At 43.5% G+C, this 24,357-nt stretch overlaps 1 protein-coding gene across 1 annotated transcript; it reads left to right on the top strand.

The window, feature by feature from the left end:
• On the top strand, positions 1-20,682 carry fut9a (fucosyltransferase 9a). The gene is made up of 3 exons (XM_061896089.1): positions 1-363; positions 12,823-12,930; positions 17,197-20,682. Exon 3 carries the CDS (start codon positions 17,205-17,207, stop codon positions 18,282-18,284), a length of 1,080 nt encoding a protein of 359 aa, XP_061752073.1. The 5' UTR covers positions 1-363; positions 12,823-12,930; positions 17,197-17,204; the 3' UTR covers positions 18,285-20,682.
• The last annotated feature ends 3,675 nt before the right edge of the window (positions 20,683-24,357 follow it).

The raw sequence follows: 24,357 nt of genomic DNA on the forward strand, positions 1-24,357 counted from the left end.
GGAACCGGCAGGTGTGCGTGCCTGGGCGGGCAGCCAGCATCGCATCACAGCGGCAGGCTGAAAATGCACCGATCGAACATGTAACTTCCACGAATCCGGTCTTCTTCTCCCACACCTGAACTCTCGGCATCCGTGGCGTGACCTGCAGGAAAAGGTGCAGCTAAGGAGGAGCGAGGGGGGAAAAAAAAAAATTAAAATTAAATAAATAAATTAAAAAAAAAACAACGATGCTTTCGGGCTGGTGCGGATGTGCTGCTGCGGAAGCTCACATGACGACGGGCCGTTTTTGCACCATTCCCCACGCAAACCGCGCGGGGAAATGAGAAGAAGGACCTCCTTTGATTGGCGCCTGTCGAGATGGTGGTGAGTGAACCCATAATATGCACGCACGCACCTGCTGGCCTACTAATTATTATACTGCACGAAAAGACGCTCGCTGCGCACAAGATGTCCGTCCGTCGACGCCGTCCACGCATTCCAGCAGGTTTTTGCGGCATCACGGGCGGCTGCCAGATGACCTTCAGCTGTGTGGATGCGGTGCATGAAAAAAAAAAAAGCCTCTTCTGGACAAACTCACCCTAAATACATCACCGCGCATTCGACAACACCCACTCCCACTCCCTGCATGACATGAGTCACGTTGACCTCTTTCCACCCACCAAACGTGCACGTTTCATTGTTTTGGCGTGGATGATGAGCAGCTTATGAGTGGCGCTCACAGGCGTAAGAGGATTTGCCTGCATGTAAAATGTATCGATACCCAAAGCCATGGGTGTCAAACTCTGGCCCGCGGGCCCGTGTAATTTCATTTGGCCCTTGAGCAGGGGCGGTTCTAGGCATGCTAATATGAGGGGGCAGTCAGAAATGTGAAGGGGGGCATCATGTTCCAGCACTTTTTTTCTGTGCTTATAGTAACGATGCGTTCTCCATTGAAATGGGTCTTTAGCTATGTGTCCAACCCCAACCTGGAGTAGTGGATTGCACTTTGTCAGGCCTCTATCTTCAGACCTGTCCAACCTGGGGGTCCCACCTGAAGACTAAGCTTCTGCTGGTAAAGCTCTTACGGCCACTGAGGCATGCAAACCCCCTGACCACAATAAGGTGGCAATCCCTCAGGGGGGGGAAACTGAAAAATAAAAATTGTTGGCCCTGCGGTGAGGTGGCGACTTGTCCAGGGTGTACGCCGCCTTCCGCCCGATTGCAGCTGAGATAGGCGCCAGCGCCCCCCGCGACCCCAAAAGGGAATAAGCGGTAGAAAATGGATGGATGAATGAGTAAAATAAAACAAAACATCCTTCATCCAGATTTGATCAACCAACAACATAACATTTATTCGAACTAGATGGCCTAACTCTCAAATAAATTTTGACCCAAAGTAGTCAATATTTACAAAACTGAAAGGTAGTCTGATGAATAATGATAAAAAAGAATCTCAAACTAATTTATCAAATCAATCAATCAATCAATGTTTATTTATATAGCCCCAAATCACAAATGTCTCAAAGGACTGCACAAATCATTACGACTACAACATCCTCGGAAGAACCCACAAAAGGCCAAGGAAAACTCACACCCAGTCGGCAGGGAGAATTCACATCCAGTGGGACGCTAGTGGCAATGCTGACTATGAGAAACCTTGGAGAGGACCTCAGATGTGGGCAACCCCCCCCCCCCTCTAGGGGACCGAAAGCAATGGATGTCGAGCGGGTCTAACATGATGCTGTGAAAGTTCAATCCATAGTGGCTCCAACACAGCCGCGAGAGTTCAGTTCAAGCGGATCCAAGACAGCAGCGAGAGTCCCGTCCACAGGAAACCATCTCAAGCGGAGGCGGATCAGCAGCGTAGAGATGTCCCCAACCGATACAGGCGAGCGGTCCATCCTGGGTCCCGACGAGCGGTACATCCTGGGTCTCGACTCTGGACAGCCAGTACTTCATCCATGGTCATCGGACCGGACCCCCTCCACAAGGGAGGGGGGGGACATAGGAGAAAGAAAAGAAGCGGCAGATCAACTGGTCTAAAAAGGAGGTCTATTTAAAGGCTAGAGTATACAAATGAGTTTTAAGGTGAGACTTAAATGCTTCTATTGAGGTGGCATCTCGAACTGTTACCGGAAGGGCAATCCAGAGTACTGGAGCCCGAACGGAAAACGCTCTATAGCCCGCAGACTTTCTTTGGGCTCTAGGAATCACTAATAAGCCGGAGTCTTTTGAACGCAGATTTCTTGCCGGGACATACGGTACAATACAGAACAGAACAGATATACAGAAGAACATTTTTTTCTTTTATATATATATTTTTTTGTATTTTTTTTAATTTTTTTTTGTTGGTTGGCAACTTAACAGCTCAAAAACTCCTTTCTCTCCACTCTCTCATTTCTCTGTAAATTGAAACATTAAAAGTTGTCTATGTAGACTTACAAGAAAAACAACAGCAAAAGAATTCCAGCAGTCGATTGCCAGACCGTTGCTAAGTAAAACGGGCGGTTGCTAGGGGACTCCGCTCTGAACAGAGGACAGCAGAGGAGGACTGCTAAGCAGAATATATACCTTATGTTTCATTTTTACCGTCATTAACAGCATCGTAAATGACTTGTAGCTTGTTACAGGGACAGTGGAGGCTCTCTGCCTTCCAAACCACTGCTGCTCAGAGCCTCCGCTGTCACTGCTCTCGTCAAGTTGTAAAAAAAAAAAAAAAAAAAAAAAAAAAAGGAACTCCGTAGCACCGAAAGTCCGCGACGATAAACGTGTTTATGACATATAAGACTACACAAATACACCCATCCTAACAAGTATATGATAAATGTAGACAACTTTTCCTTTTCTTTTACTTTCATACTGCAACAGTGATTGGATGTTTACTGAGGGCTGAGGGGTGTGTGCGGGTGTGTGTCTGCTGCGCAGCCTGTGGAATGTTGAATACACGCACAGCGCAAGGAGGGATGAAAGGGAAGCCAACACTACTATATCGTGTGTGTCCCTTTTTTGGCGGATTTTTCCGCTAGCGCAGATCATTTTGTCAACTTGTAATGTAGTCATTTTGTGAGTTTATTAAAATTTGCTTTCTCAAATTTTGATTTGAGGGGGCAAGACTTTTATTTAAAGGGGCTCTGCCCCCTCTTGCCCCTGCGTAGATATTGCCCTTGAGGCAATATCAAATTAACATTAGAGCTGGCCCGCCGCTGTAACACCGCATTCACCACTAATACTCATACTCGTCAACCCTCCCCGATTTTCAAGGCATACTTGGTCAAAAGCCATACAGGTCACACTGAGGATGGCCGTATAAACAACTTTAACACTGTCATGCTAATGTTAGCATCAATCGATCAATCGATGTTTATTTATATAGCCCTAAATCACAAGTGTCTCAAAGGGCTGCAGAAACCACGGTAGAGCCCACATAAGGGCAAGGAAAAATGCACACCCAATGATACGTCAGTGATAGGGACAATGATGACTATGAGAAACCTTGGAGAGGACTGCATATGTGGGCAACCCCCCCCTCCCCCCTAGCATGCTAGCATACTAAAATGAACATGCTACCTTTTTAGCTAATTCTAAGTTTTTTCCCCTAATCAGACCGCATGCACCTTACAGTCATATAACTTGGTATTTGAAACATGCTAACTGTATGCATGTTTATGTTAGCATGCTAACATTAAAGTGATCGTTTTTGCGCTCATTTTGCAACTGTGTACCCTTCAGTCATATAACTTTGTGTGTGACACTTGTTAACTGCTATCATGCTATTGTTAGCATGTTAGCATACTAATATGAACATGCTACCTTTTTAGCTAAGTCTAAGTTTTTTCCCCTAATCAGACCACATGCACCTTACAGTCGTATAACCTGGTATTTGAAACATGCTAACTGTATGCATGTTTATGTTAGCGTGCTAACATTAAAGTGATCGTTTTTGCGCTCATTTTGCACCTGTGTACCCTTGAGTCATATAACTTTGTGTGTGACACTTGTTAACTGCTATCATGCTACTGTTAGCATGTTAGCATACTAATATGAACATGCTACCTTTTCAGCTAATTCTAAGTTTTTTCCCCTAATCAGACCACATGCACCTTACAGTCATATAACCTGGTATTTGAAACATGCTAACTGTATGCATGTTTACATTAGCATGCTAGCATGCTAACGTTAAAGTGCCAGCTTTTTGCGCTCATTTTGAAACCGTTTATTTCTTATAAATATATATCAGAAATACTTGAATTTCACTGAATTCTAGCTATAAAATTCAGGTATTTCTGACACATAGATATGTAAGAAATACTTGAATTTCAGTGAATTCTAGCTATAAATATACTCCTACTCCCCTTAACCCCGCCCCCCGTCCCCGCCCACCCCGACTTAAAGGCCTACAAGTGTATGCAAGGCATACTTGGTCAAAAGCCATACAGGTCACACTGAGGATGGCCGTATAAACAACTTTAACACTGTCATGCTAATGTTAGCATCAATCGATCAATCGATGTTTATTTATATAGCCCTAAATCACAAGTGTCTCAAAGGGCTGCAGAAACCACGGTAGAGCCCACATAAGGGCAAGGAAAAATGCACACCCAATGATACGTCAGTGATAGTGACAATGATGACTATGAGAAACCTTGGAGAGGACTGCATATGTGGGCAACCCCCCCTCCCCCCTAGCATGCTAGCATACTAAAATGAACATGCTACCTTTTTAGCTAATTCTAAGTTTTTTCCCCTAATCAGACCGCATGCACCTTACAGTCATATAACTTGGTATTTGAAACATGCTAACTGTATGCATGTTTATGTTAGCATGCTAACATTAAAGTGATCGTTTTTGCGCTCATTTTGCAACTGTGTACCCTTCAGTCATATAACTTTGTGTGTGACACTTGTTAACTGCTATCATGCTATTGTTAGCATGTTAGCATACTAATATGAACATGCTACCTTTTTAGCTAAGTCTAAGTTTTTTCCCCTAATCAGACCACATGCACCTTACAGTCGTATAACCTGGTATTTGAAACATGCTAACTGTATGCATGTTTATGTTAGCGTGCTAACATTAAAGTGATCGTTTTTGCGCTCATTTTGCACCTGTGTACCCTTGAGTCATATAACTTTGTGTGTGACACTTGTTAACTGCTATCATGCTACTGTTAGCATGTTAGCATACTAATATGAACATGCTACCTTTTCAGCTAATTCTAAGTTTTTTCCCCTAATCAGACCACATGCACCTTACAGTCATATAACCTGGTATTTGAAACATGCTAACTGTATGCATGTTTACATTAGCATGCTAGCATGCTAACGTTAAAGTGCCAGCTTTTTGCGCTCATTTTGAAACCGTTTATTTCTTATAAATATATATCAGAAATACTTGAATTTCACTGAATTCTAGCTATAAAATTCAGGTATTTCTGACACATAGATATGTAAGAAATACTTGAATTTCAGTGAATTCTAGCTATAAATATACTCCTACTCCCCTTAACCCCGCCCCCCGTCCCCGCCCACCCCGACTTAAAGGCCTACAAGTGTATGCAAGGCATACTTGGTCAAAAGCCATACAGGTCACACTGAGAATGGCCGTATAAACAACTTTAACACTGTCATGCTAATGTTAGCATCAATCGATCAATCAATGTTTATTTATATAGCCCTAAATCACAAGTGTCTCAAAGGGCTGCAGAAACCACGGTAGAGCCCACATAAGGGCAAGGAAAAACTCACACCCAATGATACGCCAGTGACAGTGACAATGATGACTATGAGAAACCTTGGAGAGGACTGCATATGTGGGCAACCCCCCTCCCCCCTAGCATGCTAGCATACTAAAATGAACATGCTACCTTTTTAGCTAATTCTAAGTTTTTTTTCCCTAATTAGACCGCATGCACCTTAGAGTCATATAACTTGGTATTTGAAACATGCTAACTGTATGCATGTTTATGTTAGCAGGCTAACATTAAAGTGATAGTTTTTGCGCTCACTTTGCAACTGTGTACCCTTGAGTCATATAACTTTGTGTGTGACACTTGTTAACTGCTATCATACTATTGTTAGCATTTTAGCATACTAATATGAACATGCTACCTTTTTAGCTGATTCTAAGTTTTTTTCCCCTAATTAGACCGCATGTACCTTAGAGTCATATAACTTGGTATTTGAAACATGCTAACTGTATGCATGTTTATGTTAGCAGGCTAACATTAAAGTGATAGTTTTTGCGCTCACTTTGCAACTGTGTACCCTTGAGTCATATAACTTTGTGTGTGACACTTGTTAACTGCTATCATGCTATTGTTAGCATGTCAGCATACTAATATGAACATGCTACCTTTTTAGCTAATTCTAAGTTTTTTCCCCTAATCAGACCACATGCAACTTACAGTCATATAACCTGGTATTTGAAACATGCTAACTGTATGCATGTTTATGTTAGCATGCTAGCATGCTAACGTTAAAGTGCCAGCTTTTTGCGCTCATTTTGAAACCGTTTATTTCTTATAAATATATATCAGAAATACTTGAATTTCACTGAATTCTAGCTATAAATATACTCCTACTCCCCTTAACCCCGCCCCCCGTCCCCGCCCACCCCGACTTAAAGGCCTACAAGTGTATGCAAGGCATACTTGGTCAAAACCCAGACAGGTCACACTGAGGGTGGCCGTATAAACAACTTTAACACTGTCATGCTAATGTTAGCATCAATCAATGTTTATTTATATAGCCCTAAATCACAAGTGTCTCAAAGGGCTGCAGAAACCGCGGTAGAGCCCACGGTAGAGCCCACATAAGGGCAAGGAAAAACTCACACCCAATGGTAAAAGCTCTGCCTTTGGCGTTCTCTGCATGTCGCCACGTCCGCTTTTCCTCCATACAAAGAGCGTGCCGGCCCACATAATATATCAATCAATCAATCAATCAATCAATGTTTACTTATATAGCCTTAAATCACTAGTGTCTCAAAGTGCTGCACAAACCACTACGACATCCTCAGTAGGCCCACATAAGGGCAAGGAAAACTCACACCCAGTGGGACGTCGGTGACAATGATGACTATGAGAACCTTGGAGAGGAGGAAAGCAATGGATGTCGAGCAGGTCTAACATGATACTGTGAAAGTTCAATCCATAATGGATCCAACACAGTCGCAAGAGTCCAGTCCAAAGCGGATCCAACACACAATATGCGGCTCATACACACACACACAATTGTATGCAAGGTCTACTTGGTTACAAATATACGCCACACAGTGAAACCACAACAAACAAGAATGACAAACACTTTTTGGGAGAACATCCACACCGTAACACAACATAAACACAACATAAACACAACCGAACAAATACCCAGAACCCCTTGCATCACTAACTCTTTCGGGACGCTACAATATACACCAAACCCCGCCCCAACTCAAACCCGCCGCCGAAAAAGAGGCATTCAGTTTGTATTTTTATTTAATTTGATATGCCATTGATATTTTTTAATTATTATTATTTTAAACTCGATTTTGCACGTCACCATAAAGTTATATAAGCCTTGCTTGCTCAATATTCAATGCAAAACTTGTTTGGGTCCCGATTAAAGCGTTAATTTGTTCAACCTCGGCCCGCGGCTTCGTTCAGTTTTATGTTTTGGCCCACTCTGTATTTGAGTTTGACACCCCTGCCCTAAGCCTTTAAAGGGCCTTGCCATGCAGGGATCTGGTTCCAGGGTGGAAAAAAGGGGTCTTTTAGGCACCGGGTGACGTGGTGATATGCAGGACGAGCGAGCGGCACCTGGTGCACGTCGCTCTACGTCAGGGGCAGTGACGTGCGGCGAGGTTCATGGCTGGTGAGGCACTGACTTCATCACAGTCAGATTTATAAACATATGAATTCTATAAATCAGGGGCGTCAAACTCATTTGAGCTCAGGGGCCGCGTGGAGGCAGTGTTAATTTTGACAGCAAAATTTGATTTAGTTTTAGTCATAGTCTTTTGACTAGAACTCTCCCTTGTGGAGGGGGTCCGGTCCGATCCGGTGGCCATGTACTGCTTGCCTGTGTATCGGCTGGAGACATCTCTGCGCTGCTGATCCGCCTCCGCTTGGGATGGTTTCCTGCTGGCTCCGCTGTGAACGGGACTCTCGCTGCTGTGTTGGATCCGCTTTGGACTGGACTCTCGCGACTGTGTCATGTTAGACCCGCTCGACATCCATTGCTTTCCTCCTCTCCAAGGTTCTCATAGTCATCATTGTCACCGACGTCCCACTGGGTGTGAGTTTTCTTTGCCCTTATGTGGGCCTACCGAGGATGTCGTGGTGGTTTGTGCAGCCCTTTGAGACACTAGTGATTTAGGGCTATATAAGTAAACATTGATTGATTGATTGATTAGAATGTAATTTAGTTTTAGTCATAATTTAGTTATTTAAATTGTTTTAGTTTTAGTTGACGAAATATCATGAGATTACAGTCGACGAAAACTACAGTAGATTTAGTCGACTAAAGGGTAATATGTCAACTTTCCCTTCAATTTCTGAAAGTCAAAGCAAAACAGCGGAAAATTCACCGATACAAGTCGTATTTTGATGAAAATCACGTCTCAAGTTTAGTATTTCACGAGTAAGCCGTGTAATAAACGTTGAGTGACTTGTATGTTGTGGAAAATGTTTACCTGTGTGTGGATTTCGGGGTGTTTCGACTGTAAATGTCGCTTCAAGTTTGTTGTGTTTTTCCCCGTAATCCTGGCGCTGCATTTCTTACACTGCGTCTTGTTATCTTCGACCATCAATCAATCAATCAATGTTTATTTATATAGCCCTAAATCACAAATGTCTCAAAGGGCTGCACAAACCATTACGACTACGACATCCTCGGAAGAACCCACAAAAGGCCAAGGAAAACTCACACCCAGTGGGCAGGGAGAATTCACATCCAGTGGGACGCCAGTGACAATGCTGACTATGAGAAACCTTGGAGAGGACCTCAAATGTGGGCAACCCCTCCGCCATCTTTGCTTTGATGGAGTACAAGTGCTGGCCGCTTGTATTTCTCCTTCTGCACGCTGGGGGTCGCTGTTGTAAACCCGTCACCAACAACTGGATTTATTTTAGCATTCAAATATTCTTCAAATATCTTGCCATTTCCAACTCAGTAATCCTAAAGTTTCATATGAATAATATTTTTTTAATTAATATTTAATTTAATAGACCATTAAATATATCACCTCAAATCACATCATGTCCGAAAAGGAGTAGGAAGAAGCAAAGCTTATTTAATCAATCAATCAATCAATGTTTATTTATATAGCCCTAAATCACAAATATATATTTATATAGCCCTAAATCACAAATGTCTCAAAGGACTGTACAAACCACTACGACTACGACATCCTCGGAAGAACCCACATAAGGGCAAGGAAAACTCACACCCAGTGGGACGCCAGTGACAATACTGACTATGAGAAACCTTGGAGAGGACCTCAGATGTGGGCAACCCCCCCTCTAGGGGACCGAAAGCAATGGATGTCGAGCGGGTCTAACATGATACTGTGAAAGTTCAATCCATAGTGGGTCCAACACAGCCGCGAGAGTTCAGTTCAAAGCGGATCCAAGACAGCAGCGAGAGTCCCATCCACAGGAAACCATCCCAAGCGGAGGCGGATCAGCAGCGTAGAGATGTCCCCAACCGATACACAGGCGAGCCGTCCATCCTGGGTCCCGACGAGCGGTCCATCCTGGGTCTCGACTCTGGACAACCAGTACTTCATCCATGGTCATCGGACCGGACCCCCTCCACAAGGGAGGGGGGGGACATAGGAAAAAAAAGAAAAGAAGCGGCAGATCAACTGGTCTAAAAAGGGAGTCTACTTAAAGGCTAGAGTATACAGATGAGTTTTAAGGTGAGACTTAAATGTTTCTACTGAGGTGGCATCTCGAACTGTTACCGGGAGGGCATTCCAGAGTACTGGAGCCCGAACGGAAAACGCTCTGTAGCCCGCAGACTTTTTTTGGGCTTTAGGAATCACTAATAAGCCGGAGTCCTTTGAACGCAGATTTCTTGCCGGGACATATGGTACAATACAATCGGCAAGATAGGATGGAGCTAGACCGTGTAGTATTTTATACGTAAGTAGTAAAACCTTAAAGTCACATCTTAAGTGCACAGGAAGCCAGTGCAGGTGAGCCAGTACAGGCGTAATGTGATCAAACTTTCTTGTTCTTGTCAAAAGTCTAGCAGCCGCATTTTGTACCAACTGTAATATTTTAATGCTAGACATGGGGAGACCCGAAAATAATACGTTACAGTAGTCGAGGCGAGACGTAACAAACGCATGGATAATGATCTCGGCGTCTTTAGTGGACAAAATGGAGCGAATTTTAGCGATATTACGGAGATGAAAGAAGGCCGTTTTAGTAACGCTTTTAATGTGTGACTTAAAGGAGAGAGTTGGGTCGAAGATAATACCCAGATTTTTTTACAGAGTCTCCTCGTTTTATTATTTGGTTGTCAAATGTTAAAGTTGTATTATTAAATAGTCAAAAATAAAATTTTCCCATATGTCCTCTCTCCTCTTCCCCCCCGGCGTTGACGTTTAGGTAACTTCTTTACCACGTCGCTCTGATTGCTTCTCTTCCAACCGGTATAGCTCGGTTGGTAGAGTGGCCGTGCCAGCAACTTGAGGGTTGCAGGTTCGATTCCCGCTTCCGCCATCCTAGTCACTGTCGTTGTGTCCTTGGGCAAGACACTTTACCCACCTGCTCCCAGTGCCACCCACACTGGTTTAAATGTTACTTAGATATTGGGTTTCACTATGTAAAGCGCTTTGAGTCACTAGAGAAAAGCGCTATATAAATATAATTCACTTCACAATTCACTTGACTTCCCAACTCCTCCAGCCTCTTCCTAACGAAATGAGTTCCGATTGGATCTGGTCTCTGGCAGACATTTTCGTCTCGTTTTTATTCGTCGACGGATATGTAAATACACCTCGTCGTCGTCTTAGTCCACGTAAATTATTTTTTATTTAGTTATTGTCTCGTTTTAGTCAGAAAAAAAAAAGGTCGTTGACGATAGCTATGGCGAAAATTTTTCATCAACAAAATTAACACTGCATGAAGGAAAATCGATTCCCAAGTGGGCTGGAATGGTAAAATCATGGCATGATAACTTCAAAATAAAGACAACTCCAGGTTGTTTACGTTGGGTTACTTTGGCCAAAAATAAAACAAGCACTTTGTGAAAACGTGCAAATCACAAATAATCCTCTGGAATAAACACTTCAAGTTTGTTGAAAACTCATAAGTCATAAAGTCTGTTCATAACTTTTATGGACAGAATTTCTAGGCACAGTCAAGGCGTTGAGGGGTTCCGGTTTGGTGGCCACGGGATTAGGTCTCTGCTTTTTGCAGACGATGTGGTCCTGATGGCTTCATCTGGCCGGGATCTTCAGCTCTCACTGGATCGGTTCGCAGCCGAGTGTGGAGCGGGCGGAATGAGAATCAGCACCTCCAAATCCGAGTCCATGGTTCTCTCCCGGAAAAGGGTGGAGTGCCATCTCCGGGTTGGGGAGGAGACCCTGCCCCAAGTGGAGGAGTTCAAGTACCTAGGAGTCTTGTTCACGAGTGGGGGAAGAGTGGATCGTGAGATCGACAGGCGGATCGGTGCGGCGTCTTCAGTAATGCGGACGTTGTACCGATCCGTTGTGGTGAAGAAGGAGCTGAGCCGGAAGGCAAAGCTCTCAATTTACTGGTCGATCTACGTTCCCATCCTCACCTATGGTCATGAGCTTTGGGTCATGACCGAAAGGATAAGATCACGGGTACAAGCGACCGAAATGAGTTTCCTCCGCCGTGTGGCGGGGCTCTCCCTTAGAGATAGGGTGAGAAGCTCTGCCATCCGGGAGGAACTCAAAGTAAAGCCGCTGCTCCTCCACATCGAGAGGAGCCAGATGAGGTGGTTCGGGCATCTGGTCAGGATGCCACCCGAACGCCTCCCTAGGGAGGTGTTTAGGGCACGTCCAACCGGTAGGAGGCCAAGGGGAAGACCCAGGACACGTTGGGAAGACTATGTCTCCGGCTGGCCTGGGAACGCCTCGGGATCCCCCGGGGAAGAGCTAGACGAAGTGGCTGGGGAGAGGGAAGTCTGGGCTTCCTGCTTAGGCTGTTGCCCCCGCGACCCGACCTCGGATAAGCGGAAAAAGATGGATGGATGGATGGATGGTCTTAAATTCAGTACTCATGGTCGGAAATTGTCAGGCCAGTTTTTTTTTCATTTTTTTTTTCGGGGCACGTCTTTGAGTAAAAGTGAGTGATTTCAGCTCAATAGAGGCAGAACTCGTGAATGAGAACAGCCAGCTGAAGCTCAACTGAGGCTCATTTGAGTGTGTGTTCGGTGTTTTGTTGTTGATGTTGTGATACTGTTTTGCACTATTATTGCACTATTATTGACCAAATGTAATTTATTTTTACCCCTCACCTCGGTTATTATGTTTTTACTGGCGTTGGTGTTGGTTTGTTTGTTTTGGATGTCACAGTTTTTGGATCTCTCAAGATTTTTGATAAGCTGTTTGGCAGAGTGGTGCTTATCAGTTTGTTTTATTAATAAACATACACAAAGTAAACTTGACTGATTGTCATTGAGGTTGTAGTACAGTGGGATCCCCCAACCATCGCTTATATTTATAGATTTTTTTTATTATTTTTTTCCGTCTTAAATTTCATTCAAGGTGGCATTAAAAAGGTCTTAAAAAGTCTTACATTTGACTTGCTGAAACCTGCAGATACCCTGGCCTTGCTTCCATTAATGACTTTTTCTTTCTCTTTGTGCCTTTGCCCTCTGCAGGTCACAATCCTCCAGGGTTAGTGAGAGGAAATCATGACTGGTTTCATGTCGCCGGTTTTTCCAAAGGGAATTATTAGATGAAACACTGTGTGCACAGTTATTAGGCAGGTGAGTACTTTTACTGTGTCATCCTTTTTTATGTCTACTGACATGCATGATGTGTGTTTATGTAACGTCTCGGAATATCATAGACTTCCAGACAATCGAATAGAACAAAAAGAGCCTATGTGTACAAATAGAACAGGGGTCGGCAACCCGCGGCTCTTGGATCACTCTGATGTGGCTCAGCTGCGTACTTGCCGACACCCCCATTTAGCCGGGAGGTTTTCCGGATTTCAGTGCCTCTCCAGAAATCTCCCCAGGATAACATTCTTAGATTTTCACCCGGATAACAATATTGAGGGCGTGCCGTGATGGCAATGCCTTAAACGTCCTCTCGATAGCTTTAATACTATGCTATCTGAGTGCCGGCCGGCCACATCTAGTATGCGGCTGCTGACTCAACGCGCAAGCGACTGCAAGGCATACTTGTTCAACAGCCATACAGGTTACACTGAGGGTTGTGATATAAACAACTTTAACACTCTTACTTATATGCGCCACACTGTGAACCCACACCAAACAAGAATGACAAACACATTTCGGGAGAACATCCGCACCGTAACACAACATAAACACAACAGAACAAATACCCAGAATCCCATGCATTCCTAACTCTTCTGGGCTACATTATGCACCCCCCCCCCCCCCCCCCCCCGTGCGTCGGTTGAGGTGGGCGGGGTTTGGTGGTGTATAATGTAGCCCGGAAAAGTTTGGGATACATGGGGTTCTGGGTATTTGGTCTGTTGTGTTTATGTCGTGTTACAGTGCGGATGTTCTCCCGAAATTGTCACGGTTTGTATGGCGAGGAACCCAAGGATGCAGACACACAAAAGGGGAGTAAAACAGTCTCTTTACTCAGTAGAACGTACTTACAACTAAGGGTGCTCCTAAAAGGAGAGAACAAGCAAAAAGGTAAACTCAAAAAGGGCTTCGTGGCAAAAACAACAAAAGCTATCCATTCTGAACTAAACTTAGGCAGGAGTTTGCAAGACGTGCAACTACAAACTAAGACACAGGCTGGATGGCACCAGGAGCAATCAGAAACAAGCGTAGCAAAATGCAAGGGAGGTCTCGGAGTGAAGCCACAGGGGTTGAATCGCCAAGTGCCATCCAGCTAACCAAAGTGCAGGTTAAATATCCTCAATCAGAATTAGAAACAGCTGTGCAGGTCTCGCAGCTCCACCCACGAGAGAGACGGGAACTGCAGGGGAAAGAGAACTGGATTGAGCTCACAAGGTAAACTGCACCAACAAAGGAAACTGAATACAAACCACTAGGTGGCAGCAGGTGGTGACATAAATGGGTTAGTATTCTTGTTTGGTGTGGTTTCACAGTGCGGCGCATATTAGTAAGAGTGCTAAAGTTGTTTATATCACAACCCTCAGTGTGACCTGTATGGCTGCTGAACAAGTATGCCTTGCAGTCGCTTATGTGTGTCTGCAGAAGCCTCATACAACATATAAATGGGCCGGTAAGCTGTTTGTTACGGTTATAGAGGGCACTAAACGCATTGTCAACATAGCACGCCCTTCTTTTTGTTTTTTGGGTGAAAATCAGCAGACAGTCGAGATAATGGATGCTCTGAAACTCTGTAGTCTCCCGGAAAAATTGAATTGGTTGGCAAATGTGATGTTGTCAAGCGTCATTCAAATAAAACTCGCGGGCCGCGCTAATATTCAATTTTCATATTAAGGTACGGGCCGCGTGCCTGAGACCCCTGGTTAATACATAGCACAAAGCAAAAAAAAAACTTTGTACGTTGTGTTATTTCATTTAAAATTTCAAAAGAGTCTTGTGGCTCCCATAGTTTTCTATATTTTGTGAAACGGGTCAAAATGGCTCTTTGAGTGGTAAAGGTTGCCGACCCCTGAACTTATTTGTCTACTTAATACCTGCCTTGTCCTTTCCATCCATTGAAACTAAGCTACTGTGTTGAACAATTTCCCTTGTGGATCAATAAAGTTTGTCTGAGTTTAAGTCTAAGTCTGAGTCTAACAATAATAGGATATATATATCCATTGATACTGTAACGACCTGGGTGTGGTTTTGATTGGATGTTCATTGTTGCTATGATACCAAAAAAAAACGCTGACCCTGCCTGAGAGTCGATTGGCCGAGAATGAGGAAGTGCTGTCAAGTCTCTGGGGAAGCGCGGAGACAAAAGTTTTTGTACGGGAGGGAATACCTGATGCAATTGAGGCTGGTTGTTAGCATAAGATTGGCAATGAAAGTTAAAAATAGCGTCAAATTCTTTACTTATTCTGGAGACTACAATGCATATTTGTTTTCACGTTAAAAACACTTATTTTTTAAGGTGTAGCGGCTTCAATGTTCCCATGAAGGAGAAACCCTTCCCTATATTGTACATTTTTGGTATTGTAGACAGACAGTTGGAAAGCTCACTACTAAATTTTAAGAGTTGTTTTATTGCTGTTCAGTCTTCCATTCAACTGTCCTATGACCCCCTTAACAAGCCCCAAAATCTTGGTTTAGGATGTTCCATGTTTTGTAGAGAGATGCCAATAGTACCATTAAAAAAATCCCTCACCACTCTGGTTTTATTTCAGTCAAACCTTTCTGTGTAACGATATTTACAACGTAACGATTCAATGACCTCTAGTACTGACCAAAGCTCTTGTTCGGTTTCTTCCCAACATTGAACCGTCACACTGAGCCAAGTAGAGCTTCGCGCTTTCACACGACGAGACGGATGTGAGTATGGCATAATTAGAGCCAAAGCGACGAGTGACACATAATATACAGTTGTACCTCGGTTTTTGTTAATAATCCTATCCAAAGGGTCAGTTGAAAACCGATTTGTCTGAAACCCAAAGCTATATTTTGCCATAGGAAACTGTGAATATCCGGTTTATCCATTCTAGACACTCAAATACCACTCCTTTAATCAGCCCTATTAGTATTTCAATCAGTTGTATCATGAATTGATTAACGTGGACCCCGACTTAAACAAGTTGAAAAACGTATTCGGGTGTTACCATTTAGTGGTCAATTGTACGGAATATGTACTGAACTGTTCAATCTACTAATAAAAGTATCAATCAATCAATCAATCAATCAATCAATGGTCAAGGGGGCACCTATGTTTGTTGTTTTAGCCAGTAACAAATAACACAAGGACCCAGGCACGTTTAGGTTTGAGTTGTCCCCTTGACCAATGATGCAATTGAATGGAATACTAAAACAGGTGTGATTCCAGGGGTGGCAGAAGTCTCTAGGCTTCAGATCTTAACTAGATCTCCCCTACCGAAGTCTGTTTGAACTAATTAAGACTGCTTGGATGAGAAGAGAAACATGTTCTAAGACAGGGGTCGGGAACCTTTTTGGCTGAGAAAGCCGTGAAAGCTAAATATTTTAAAATGTATTTCCGTGACAGCCGTATGATATTTTTTAACACAGAATGCAACTGTCAGGTTCAAACACTGATGACATCTATTAAACAGACAAGAAGCAAGGAATTAAACAGAGACAGGATTCAATTTAGCTCAATGAGACCTGCACCCTTGTACAGAATTCTACGCCTCCTGTTTTATTTGGACTTTCCCTGATTACACCAACTAAATGCATGTATTTTTAAGTAAGACCAACATTTTTAGAGTATAATAAGTCTCTTATTCTTTTTGATTACTTTGTTATTCTGAAGCTAACCAATAGTAAATAAAATACTTTGGACCATTAATGCGACTTCTTGAACAGGTGCGATAGAAACGGATGGATGGATTAAAATACATGAGAATGTTTTACATTTTGAACGTAATTTTCAACACTGTGATTACCGGCGGAATTATGAATTACTTATCGTGTTAAGCAACGTCAGTTAGGATTTATCCGAGAGCCAGGTGCAGTCATCAAAAGAGCCACATCTGGCTCGAGAGCCATAGGTTCCCTACCCCTGTTCTAAGACAATGCAACAGTCCACTTTCCATCGATTCGATACCCTTAGAATCATACTTATAGTATGGGTCCTATGAAAACCGAGGCGCCACTGTGTTTGTGGGACACTGACAATTGCTCTCTAAGTTGTTAAATGTCACATCCCGGTCCTGGTGGAATGTCTTTATAGTCTTCCACTGTGAATACCGCCAAAGAAGCTAGGAAATTCTGGGGTTGACTTCAACCCTTTAATTCCGTGTCAGTGCCTTTTTCACTAGAGTTACACAGAAAAAAGGTAACCAAAAATCCTAGCTGGAATATGCAGTGTGAATACCAAGCAAGCATGATGAGTCCTGTGACATTGTCCTTGTGTCTCCCCAGGACAGAGCATGTCATCTGCATCCGTTCACAGAATCCTACGACCCCTTCTTCTTGCCACCTTCATCCTGGGATGCTTTGTGACTTTGTTTTTGATGTATTTTAAACCATCCACCCGTTGGCTATCGGGTCCCGTCGAGTCAACGGCGTCCACCGAGCGGGTCAAAGGCATTTTCTACGCCAAGAGCGATAAAAATGTCACCACGGTGCTCATCTGGCTCTGGCCCTTCGGACAGACCTACGACCTGAACGTGTGCGGCTCGCTCTTCAACATGGAGGGCTGCTTTATCACGGCTGACAGGAACCTCTACAACAAGTCGGACGGCGTCCTCATCCATCACCGGGACATCTGCTCGGACTTGTCCAATATGCCGCCGCTGCAGCGTCCGTCTTTTCAAAAGTGGATCTGGATGAATTTGGAGTCTCCGTCTCACTCTTCTCAGCTGTCCGGCATTGAGAATCTGTTCAACCTAACCCTCAACTACCGCCGGGATGCCGACATTGAAGTGCCTTACGGGTCCATCGTGGCTGCCGAGGGCGAGGAAGACTTCGTCCCGCCCAGCAAAAACAAGCTGATCTGCTGGATCGTGAGCAACTGGAACCAAGAGCATGTGCGGGTCAAGTATTACAACGAGCTATACAAACACATCGAGGTCCACGCCTACGGACAAGCCTTCGGGGAGTACATCTCGGACCAGGACTACTTCCCCACCATGGCCAGCTGTAAGTTCTACCTGGCTTTCGAGAACTCCATCCACAAGGACTACATCACAGAGAAACTCTACAACCCACTTTCCGTGGGGACGGTGCCCGTGGTGCTGGGCCCGTCGCGACAGAACTACGAGAACTTCGTCCAAGGGGACGCCTTCATCCACGTGGACGACTTCTCGTCGCCCAAGGAGCTGGCCGACTACCTGCTGCTCCTGGACAAAAACGAGGATATGTACCTCAGGTACTTTGAGTGGCGGCGGCACTTTAAAGTGAAAAAAGCGTTGTTCTGGGCCGAGCACACGTGCCTGGCTTGTGATTACCTGCGCAGGCACAGGGAGTACAAGACGGTCAACAACCTGGAAAAGTGGTTCTGGGGCTGAGACAGCTTTGCAGGACTGTTCAGTTTTTGTGTCGCTGACCTCATTTTAGGTTTTTATTCATTATAATTTTTTATCATGAGCCATTTTCGCCTCGCCTTAGTCTTTTTTTGGGCCTTTTTGTGTTGCTGTGGTCCCTGCCAAAGGTCCGTATGCGAGATTTGTTTCTCCAGCCACAAGATTCAGACTTTTCAGCATATATTGCAAGTGTCATTTCCAACTTCATAGGCTGTTGCCCCTGCGACCAAACCCTGGATAAACAAAAATAACGGATGGATGGCACTGTTCTACATTTTTGACAGGGGTATGTCAGACTTGGGTAGGAGATCCTTCTAGTCTAAGGCATACTTGCCAACCCTCCTGATTTTCCCGAGAGAATCCCCAATTTCAGTGCCCCTCCCGAAAATCTCCCGGGGCAACCATTCTCCCTGATTTCTCCCGATTTCCACCCGGACAACAATATTGGGGGCGTGTCTTAGCGTCCTTAGCGTCCTCTTCAACCTGTCGTCATGTCCGCTTTTCCTCCTTACAAACAGTCACATTATATATGAGTTTTAACACACACACATAAGTGAATGCAAGGCACATTTGGTCAACAGCCATACAGGTCACACTGAGGGTGCCCGTATAGAAAACTTTAACACTGATACAAATATGCGCCACACTGTGAACCCACACCAAACAAGAATGACAATTACATTTCGGGAGAACATCCGCACTGTAACACGACATAAACACAACAGGGGGCGGCACGGCGTAGTGGGTAGAGCGGCCGTGCCAGAAACCTGAGGGTGGCAGGTTCGCTTCCCACCTATCGACACCCAAATAAATCGCTGCCGTTGTGTCCTTGGGCAGGACACTTCACCCTTGCCCCCGGTGCCGCTCACACTGGTGAATGAATGATGAATGAATGAATGATTGGTGGTGGTTGGAGGGGCCGTAGGCGCAAACTGGCAGCCACGCTTCCGTCAGTCTACCCCAGGGCAGCTTTGGCTACAGATGTAGCTTACCACCACCAGGTGTGAATGAATGATGGGTTCCCACTTCTCTGTGAGCGCTTTGAGTATCTAACAATAGAAAAGCGCGATATAAATCTAATCCATTATTATTATTATTAACAGAACAAAAACCCAGAACCCCTTGCAGCACTAACTCTTCCGGGGCGCTATAATATACAACCCCCCCACACCCCATCTCCCAAATTCGGAGGTCTCAAGGTTGGCAAGCATGGTCTAAGGTTACTTTGTGGGTGGAGACAACAAGCTGTGACTATGTTTATATAATCATTTCCAAATTTCCAAATGCACGTTCTGTACATATTTTTTGGACCATTCTTCATTTTGCTACTACGACAACGGTGTGTTTAAGTCTGAATGCTTAAATGTAAGACAAAACAAGATGTTTTTTTTATTTTCCACCGATGACCATGTAGTGTCTCTTTTTGTGTCCGACTGACAAAACTAACAAAAAAAAAAAAGGGAAACTCGATACGGTATTTATCCGAGTGAGACTTCACAATGAACACCCGCGCTTGTGATTGACGTCACCTATGCAGTGTTGACTGAGCTCAAGTGTCATGCATCTGTACTGTAGCGCACTTTTTCACGTCACACCGTTTTCTCCGTGCACTTTATTTTATTTTATTTTATTTTTTACACGATCCGCAGCCTTAACATTAGGTACACATACAGTTGTGATCAAAATGATTCAACCCCCACACAATTTTGGTGTTTTAGCAAGTTGAACATCAATTCCGTATTTTGTTTATAGTCATATCAAATAAAGATGTGTCAAATTGACAAATGCAACTTAAATTGTAACACCGTATTTTACAAAATACCAAAAAAGGACATTTTTCTTAATATCTCATTGACAAAATGATCCAACCCCCTAGTTCCATGCATCTTTAGTACTTAGTAGAACACCCTTTGGCAGTAATGACATCCTTCAAAGGTGATACATAAGCGGACACAAGCTTCTTGCAAGCATCTACAGCAGGGGTGCCCACACTTTTTCTGCAGGCGAGCCACTTTTCAATCGACCAACTCGAGGGGATCTACCTCATTTATATATATCATTTATATTTATTTATTTATGAAAGAGACATTTTTGTAAACAAGTTAAATGTGTTTAATGATAATACAAGCATGTGTAACACACAAAGACAAGAATATAAGTTGGTGTATTACCTGATTCTGATGACTTGCATTGATTGGAATCAGACAGTAATGATGATAACGCCCACATTTTCAAATGGAGGAGAAAAAAAGTTGTCCTTTCTGTACAATACCACATGAAAGTGGTTGGTTTTTGGCATCTAATTCATCCAGCTTCCATACACTTTACAAGAAAAACTTTGGCGGCAAATTCCGTAGCTTGCTTGATTGACATTCACGGCACCCGAGGGTCTTGTGAGATGACGCTGGCTGCTGCCAGTTCATTATTATGAAAAAATGACAGAGAGGAAGGCGAGAAACACTTTTTATTTCAACAGACTCTCGCGCCGTACCTTCCGTCAAAACTCTAAAGGCCGACTGCACATTTCCTATCTTCACAATAAAAGCCCTGCTTCATGCTGCCTGCGCTAACAAAATAAGAGTCTCGGAACTTGTGCACGCCAGCTTTCTGAGGGATCGCTTGTGCACGCCAGTTTTCCGAGACTCTGTATTTAGTTAGCGCAGGCAGCATGAAGCAGGGCTTTTATTGTGAAGATAGGAAATGTGCAGTCGGCCTTTAGAGTTTTGACGGAAGGTACGGCGCGAGAGTCTGTTGAAATAAAAAGTGTTTCTCGCTTTCCTCTCGGTCATATTTTCATAATAATGATCTTGCAGCAGCCAGCGTCATCTCACAAGACCCTCCGGTACCGTGAATGTCATTTAAGTGACGTCTTGGTGAAGATTGATGATCACTAATTTTTAGGTCATTTTTTTTAAAAGCCTGGCTGGAGATCGACTGACACACCCCCCGCGGTCGACTGGTAGCTCGCGATCGACGTAATGGGCACCCCTGATCTACAGGTATTTTAGCCCATTCCTCTTGGGCAAAGGCCTCCAGTTCATTCATATTCTTGGGCTTGCGTGCTGCAACTGCCTTCTTCAAGTCCCACCACAGGTTTTCTATAGGATTTAGGTCTGGCGACTGTGAAGGCCACTCCAGAGTCTTCCAGCCCTTCTTCTGCAACCACTCTGAAGTTGATTTGGAGGTATGCTTGGGATCGTTGTCCTGTTAGAAGGTCCAACGTCTCCCAAGCCTCAGCTTCGTCACTGACTTCATGACATTTGCAGCTAATATATCCTGCTAGGAAATAGAATTCATAATGTCTTGAACGCGCTGGAGATTCCCGGTACCTGAGGCAGAGAAACAGCCCCAGAGCATGATTTACCCACCACCATGCTTAACAGTAGGCAAGGTGTTCTTCTCTTTGTAAGCTTCATTTTTTCTCCTCCAGACATAACGTTGATTCATAGGCCCAAAGAGTTCCAGTTTTGTCTCATCACTCCATAGAATAGTTTCCCAAAACCTTCGGGGTTTGTTTAGATGATTTTTGGCATACTGGAGTCTATTTTTCTTGTGCCTGGTAGTCAGAAGTGGGGTGCGCCTAGGAGTTCTGGCATGGAAGCCTTCATCTCGTAGTGCGCGCCTTATTGTCTGGGACGAAACCTGCGTTCCCCCCTCTGCAATGTCCTGTTGTAGTTCCTCAGCTGTTACCTGGGGGTTTTTCACCACTGTACGCTTCAAATATCGGACAGCAGTTGCACACAGCATCCTCTTTCTGCCACGCCCAGGTAGTGTCTCCACTGTGCCTTTAGCTTTAAATTTGCGAATTATGCTCCCAACTGTGTCTCTTAGAATGTGTAATGTCTTTGCTATTTTCTTATATCCATATCCTTTCTTATGAAGAGAAATTACCTCCTCTCTTGACTTCTTTGACCACTCCCTGGACTTCACCATGTTGCAAATACACCATTGACCATCTACAAGAAGCTGAGCGTCACAGTCTTTTTCAACCAGTTTAATTGTTGCTTGTTATGGTTCTAATCACATCTACAGGTGTTTTAAAAACCTGATTGAAAAGACCTTATTCGAATTCTGTTCTTAAGAGTTATGATCTTCAAGGGGTTGAACGATTTTGTCAATGAGATATTAAGAGAAACGACACTGTTTGGTATGTTACAAAATATAATGTTGTAATTCAAGTTGCATTTGTCTATTTAATGCGTCTTTATTTGATATGACTATAAACAAAATACGGAATAATTGTCCAACTTGGGGGTTGAATAATTTTGATCACAACTGGAGTTCAAATAAAATGGAACCATTGAATAAACAATGTGTATTGAGCTGCACTGCATCAAGAACCGAGTTTTCGTGTTTCCCAAACAGGAGGCTGCATGGTGAAGTACATCGTGGTGGTCTACAACCTGCTCTTGATTTAGATTAATCAGGTGTACCTAAAGTTACGGGGTGAATGTGTCTTCTCCTTTGTATGCTGTTTTGGATGCATGTTGCCCGGGGAAAATATTCTTAAAACTTTTTTTTCTTTTTTGCAAGCAGCTGTGCAGTAAAGAATGTGACCACCTGCTGTCTTTTACATTTTTTTATTACCTGTATATAGAATTATATAGAACATTTTTTGCAAAATCTACTGAACAATGCATCTGAAACAGCAATCTGCAGCTACAGACTCGGGATGGGCATTTGACGTTTCCATTCAATTGGTTGACGAACTGTTGTTTTGAATAGGGAGGTTTTAGTAGTTCGCCGAATGTTTTGAACTCCTATTTCCAGGCTTGAGCGGAATAATGCCCGTTGGTGTAGCTCAACATTCCTAAGTCTGCACTAGTAAGTTGGGACTGAATCTATAGTGCCTCTGCTGGTCGCAGCCCAGAAGCGCACACGTGTTTGGATCGATTAATTGAACCCGATCAAACGCCCATTCCTGCTGTCGGTTCCATTCTGCACCGTGCAAAATTGACCATCGAGTGTTTTTATGCAAGCGGACGTTTTCATTCATTTCCTCGGCTCCGGACTGGACTATGTTCTTATGGGCGTGTCATAGTGAATCTTGTAAATATCAGAAAAAAAATGTGTTCACGTATATGAAAGACTGGATTTAAATGTTCAAATCTCTTAATGAATTGTTGTATTGAGGCAATGTTACACATAAATTGTACTTTTTTTTTTTTTTTTTTAATAACCAGCACTTTGCTTTCCTGTGTGTTTAGATGGAACTGCTGTCATCCATTGTAGACAAGACTATGAAAGTGCCATTCAGGTTGGATCAAAGATTTAGTTTTTTTGGTCTTTTTTGCCTGCTTTTTCTCTTTTCTTGTGTGCCAAATCATGTGTTGGAGTGGCAGCCTTTATTCATTCCGTTGTCCTATATGAAGATGCAGCCCAGCACCGACATTGCTGACGTCCTTACAAAAAATAGCCACAAACGCTGATCTTGCTTTATTTAAAAAAAAACAACAACAACAACAAATGGGTGAGTGAGCGTTGTTTTTGATTTGGATTCGATTTGTTTTGCCAAAATCTCTGTATTTTGCCAAATGTTGTATGTATTTGAACTAGATGTCAAATAGTGTCAACGCAAATAAATAAGTGAAGCATACAGGATGCCTTACCTTCTTTGAGATCATTCATACCAGCTTCAGTGTGATATCTGCCAGTCACCTTAAAGGGGAACATTATCATAATTTCAGAAGGGTTAAAACCAATAAAAATCAGTTCCCAGTAGCTTATTTTATTTTTCGAATTTTTTTTCGAAGTTTTTTTCAAAATTTTTCCCATCATGGAAAATCCCCCAAAAAGGCTTTAAAGTGCCTGATTTTCACTATCTTTCCTGTGACGTCATTTAGTGATGCCAACATGGCGGATAGCACAGGAAGATATAGCGACATTAGCTGGGATTCACACTCGAATTTCAGTGGCTTAAGCGATTTAACAGATTATGCATGTATTGAAATGGATGGTTGGAGTATGGAGGCAGATAGCGAAAACGAAATTGAAGAAGAAACTGAAGCTATTCGGCGATCACCTTCCAACCAACGATTGAGTGTCGCAAGGTATCCGT

Source organism: Nerophis ophidion, linkage group LG03 (assembly GCF_033978795.1).
Source record: "Nerophis ophidion isolate RoL-2023_Sa linkage group LG03, RoL_Noph_v1.0, whole genome shotgun sequence".
Taxonomy (NCBI): Eukaryota; Metazoa; Chordata; class Actinopteri; order Syngnathiformes; family Syngnathidae; genus Nerophis; species Nerophis ophidion.

Coding starts and splice junctions, on each gene's coding strand:
- fut9a (XM_061896089.1), top strand. CDS start 17,205: ATGTCATCTGCATCCGTTCACAGAATCCTACGACCCCTTCTTCTTGCC.